This window comes from Bufo gargarizans, chromosome 5, assembly GCF_014858855.1.
Source record: "Bufo gargarizans isolate SCDJY-AF-19 chromosome 5, ASM1485885v1, whole genome shotgun sequence".
In the NCBI taxonomy this organism is placed as follows: domain Eukaryota; kingdom Metazoa; phylum Chordata; class Amphibia; order Anura; family Bufonidae; genus Bufo; species Bufo gargarizans.
The window spans coordinates 159,210,928-159,215,658 of NC_058084.1; the positions used below are offsets into that span (position 1 = coordinate 159,210,928).

Sequence of the window (4,731 nt, forward strand, 5' to 3'; positions counted from 1 at the left end):
TTTTAGTGCCGAAAAGTTCGGGTCCCCATTGACTTCAATGGGGTTCGGGTTCGGGACGAAGTTCGGATCGGGTTCGGATCCCGAACCCGAACATTTCCGGGATGTTCGGCCGAACTTCTCGAACCCGAACATCCAGGTGTTCGCTCAACTCTAATGAAGACTGATTCTCTGATGACATGAAGCCAGATTGTCTGTTACGGGACCTCTCTCCTCTGCCTGGGTGCTGGGCCTAAATTTATGAAAATGGACTGTTACAGTGGTGGGTGACGTGAAGCCTTATTCTCTGCTATGACATGAAGACTGATTCTCTGCTGACATGAAGCCAGATTGTCTGTTACGGGACCTCTCTCCTCTGCCTGGGTGCTGGGCCTAAATTTATGACAATGGACTTTTGCAGTGGTGGCTGACGTGAAGCCTGATTTTATAACAAGACACGGAGGCTCCTATTGCTTTAACCTTTCTTTACTTCTACCATAGCAGCAAAGAGAGAAAATGGTATACAAAAAAGAAACCATGGTAACAGACTCCTCCCCCTTATCCCAGTATATCCTTCCTTGTCTGTCTGAGCTCTTCCTCTTTCTTTGCTGCTACCAGGCAGATAAGTACTCTCCAGCTCTGTGGCATTGCTCAGGGTCTGGTATATTTGTATTTTTATGTGCTTGGATTATCGGTTCGTTCGGTTTCTTTATTAGATTCTGATTAGACTCTTATCGTAGATACATATTTCTCTCCTGTATATATATATATTTATTTATCTAGGGTACGTATATATATGTATATGTTTTTTCGTTCAGGTACTTCTGTGGCCGTTCTGCCTAGGGGTTTGTCCTTATAACAGTTTTTGCGGCTTCCCCGCTTTCCCCCCGTGTGATCCGTTTCTCTGCCCTGTCATCCTTGTCCCTCGTTACCTCAGACTGCGCCGCCATTGCGCGCGCTTTCTGCTTCTTCTTCCTCTCCTTCTCGCCCGAAGTCTCGCGAGTTCGAGATTTCGCGCGCGTTTTTTCGCATATTTTCGCATATTTTCGCATTTTCGCATTTTTTCGCATTCGGCTGCTACTGACGGCGAGATCTCGCGAGATTTCGCCGTCCCTGTGCGTTTCCCCGCTCTGCACACACCGGACATCCCGCTCTGCACAGCGCATCTCCTGGCGGTCTTTTTCCACTGCTCTTGAGCCTTGTAAGTTCTGTTTTATTCCATTTCGTCTACCCACTAGCTGGCTATGATTCCTGGCTTCATTATCCCCTTTTCTCTTTTTCTCCTCTAGTGCTATTTTTGCTGCTCCGGTCGGGGTGACTAACCCCTGCCTTTTGCTACTTCACCATGTCTGTCAGAAAGAATTCCGTTGCCTCTGTGGCCCCTAGTGAAGCCCCCCAAGTAGATCAGGGTTCCCCTGCGCAGGATAGGAGGTCCGAGGTGATCCACCCGGACGACCATGAGGTGGCACTGCAAAGATCCATATCTAATGCCATTATAACCGCCATGGGTTCGATGTCATCTGCATTGACCCAGTCTATATCTCAGGCCCTTATGGCGCGCCCTGCTACTACTACCCAGGTTTTGGTCCCACCTCCAGGACCACCTCCTATTGTCTCCAGAACACCTCAGATTGATGGGCCATCCCCATCCCAAGACAACGCGCTTCAGTCGCGTAAACGAGCTTGTACCCGCCAGGCAGAAAAAACGCGGGCATGGAAGACTGCCAGGTCTCTACCTGAGCCTAGGTCAGACTCTGATAGGGAGTCAGAGGAGGAGACTCATGACAACGTCTATGAATTGACGGATGAGGTGGAGGACGATTTGGCGGATATTGCTGTGGATCCGGTTCGTAATCTAGACCCGGAAGCCCCGTTACTACAACAGGGATCAGCAGAGGATCTCTTATTGGATCCGTCTGGGGAACCGCTGTTTAACCCCGAGGAGCTGCATCATCCCCGCTCCGCGGAATGGATGCCCGCCACACATGTGGCGCAGTATATGGAGGCTCGCATACGCAATCCGCTTAGTAAGGAATCGCGTAATAAGTTGCGGGCGGAGTGCCCTCGTCCTTTAATACCACACAAAGTGTGCGAGACGCCATCAGTGGATCCAAAGATGGTCCAGTTTCTGGCGAAGACGGGGTTTAACCCCCGTAAAGGGCTAGACGCGGCCTTGAAGGCTGTCCAAGACAAGCTACTGGACATTACAGGTCCTTTAGCAAAGATTTTCGATTTGGCTGAGTCCGCTATCGCGGCAGGTAGCCAGGTAGACCCTATAGAATTGAGAGGTTGGGCCCAGCGAGCCATATGCGTAGCGGGTAATACCAATACCTCGCTCGCCATTGAAAGGCGGAAGGCAATACTAATTAAGATCGAGCCAAAGCTCTCGAACTTAGCATTGACTGAAGCGGGCAAGGACGCCCAGGGGTTGCTCTTTGGCGACTCTTTTATTAAAGAGCTAGGGAAATATGTAGGAGCTTTTACGGCTCTTGATAAAGCCCAGACTTCGATGCGTCGAGTCTTTCAAGGGCGTTTTTCCAACAGGGCCGGCAGTGCTAGGGGCCGACTGTCCGGCCGTTCCAACTTTCATGCCAGAGGTTCCGGCAGAGGCTCCTTTAATTATAGAGCATCCCTCCAGGATCAGAGACATCAGCCGTCCTTTTTTCCCTCACGAGGCGCTCCCTTCAGGTCACGAGGTTTCCGAGGGAATCCAGGCTCCCGTCGACCATTCGGTAAGTTATGTTCTTCGTCCCCCTCCTTTTTTAGACCATTTAGTCGGGGGCAGACTCCGATTCTTTTCTCATGTGTGGTCAGGCATAACCTCAGACCAATGGGTCCTTTCTACTGTGCAGGGGTTCACAATAGATCTGATTGCCGATCCGAGCTCCATCCCAGCCCCCCCTACGGTACCACTGTCCTATGCGGCACGGTCCCAATTTCAGAGGGAATTGTCGGATCTTCTGCAGAAAGGCGCGATCGAACGCGCACCGGAGAATCGTGGGGGTGTCATCAGCAGTATTTTCCTGGTGCAAAAGAAAGGGGGCCAGATGCGCCCGGTGATCAATTTGAAAGCCCTGAACAATTTTGTACAATACCGACATTTCAAGATGGAGGGCATCCATCTTTTGAGGGATCTGCTCCTTCCAGGCGATTGGTTGGCCAAGATAGATCTCCAAGACGCCTATCTCACGGTCCCAGTGTCCCCCTCTTCAAGAGACCTGCTGCGGTTCCTGTGGAACGGTCAGGCCTGGCGCTTCACCTGCCTTCCGTTCGGCCTGTCCTCCGCCCCCTGGTGCTTTACCAAGATCATGCGCCCAGTGGTGGCTTGGCTTCGCAGCAGAGGTGTTCGTCTGATCGTCTACCTGGACGATATCTTGATCATGGCCCAATCACGGGCTCTCTTGTTGAGACACCTCCACTTGACGGTGACGCTCGTTTCCGACTTGGGGTTCATTGTCAACCAGGAGAAATCCTGTTTGACCCCCTCCAGATCCATAGAGTTCTTGGGTTTCCAGGTGAACTCGGAAGAATTATCCCTCAGTCTTCCACTCTCGAAAGTCAAGGCTATCCGCAAGGAGTTGAAGCATGCTCTACGCCTACCTCAGATGTCGTTGCGGCATTTGGCAAGGATAATCGGACTTCTGGCCTCCTCAATACAGGCCATTTTCCCAGCCCCCCTCCATTATCGTGCGTTGCAGCGCCTCAAAATTGCTCACCTTCGGTCGGGGGCCTCTTACGCAGATTTGGTCTCATTAGATGCCGAGACGACGGACGAGATGAGATGGTGGATCCACAACCTGTCAGTGTGGAATGGCAGAGCGATCGTGGGTCCCCAACCGGATCTGATCATAGAATCCGATGCGAGCCTGCACGGATGGGGAGCACATTGCAGTGGTGTGTCCACGGGCGGTCCATGGTCTCCAGAAGAATCCCATCTTCACATCAACGCCCTGGAACTCCTAGCAGGGTCGTTTGCCATTCGCAGTTTTGCCAATGGTGTGGTCAGCTCAGCCATCAGGCTCCGCATGGACAATATATCTGCGGTCAGGTACGTCAATTGTATGGGTGGCACACGGTCGGTGGTTCTGACCCATTTGGCGAAGGATTTTTGGGAATTCTGTCTCGACAGGAACATCTCTGTGGTGGCCGAGTACCTTCCAGGCCTTCACAACACTCTGGCGGACTGGAGTTCTCGCTACATATCGGACTCCAGCGACTGGAAGTTAGACGAGACGGTTTTTTCTGCTATTTCTTCTCTGTGGGGTCCCTTTGCAGTCGACCTCTTCGCTTCCCGTTTGAATACCCAACTGCCCAGGTTTTTCAGCTGGAGGCCGGATCCCTTGGCGGAGGCAGTGGACGCTCTGCTTCAACATTGGGGAGGAGCGTTGATGTACGCATTCCCTCCCTTCGCGCTCATTCCACGAGTGCTCCTTCAGGTTCGTCAGCAGTTGGCGAACCTGGTTCTGATTGTTCCGTTTTGGAGGAACCCAGTCCTGGTTCCCTCAGATCCTGGAACTTCTAGTGGACTTTCCGTTTCTCCTTCCCACTCAGGTGTCACTACTCCAAGGGCCTGCAGGAGAAGTTCACCCACTCCTGCAGAACGGGTCGCTACGCCTCCTAGCTTGCAAGATATCGGGAGTCCAGGAGGAGGCGCTGGACTTTCAGGAACAGCTAGGTTCTTATTGGACTGCGCTTGGGCGCCCGGGACGAGACGGGCTTATCGAGCCGCCTGGGGTTCTTGGTCTCGCTGGTGCG

General features: G+C 52.4%; 1 protein-coding gene across 1 annotated transcript; it reads left to right on the top strand.

The window, feature by feature from the left end:
• The first annotated feature begins 556 nt into the window (after positions 1–556).
• LOC122939357 lies at positions 557–4,498 on the top strand. Its single transcript, XM_044295422.1, has 2 exons — positions 557–3,010; positions 3,053–4,498. Exons 1-2 carry the CDS (start codon positions 1,322–1,324, stop codon positions 4,496–4,498), a joined length of 3,135 nt encoding a protein of 1,044 aa, XP_044151357.1. The 5' UTR covers positions 557–1,321.
• Positions 4,499–4,731: the final 233 nt, after the last annotated feature.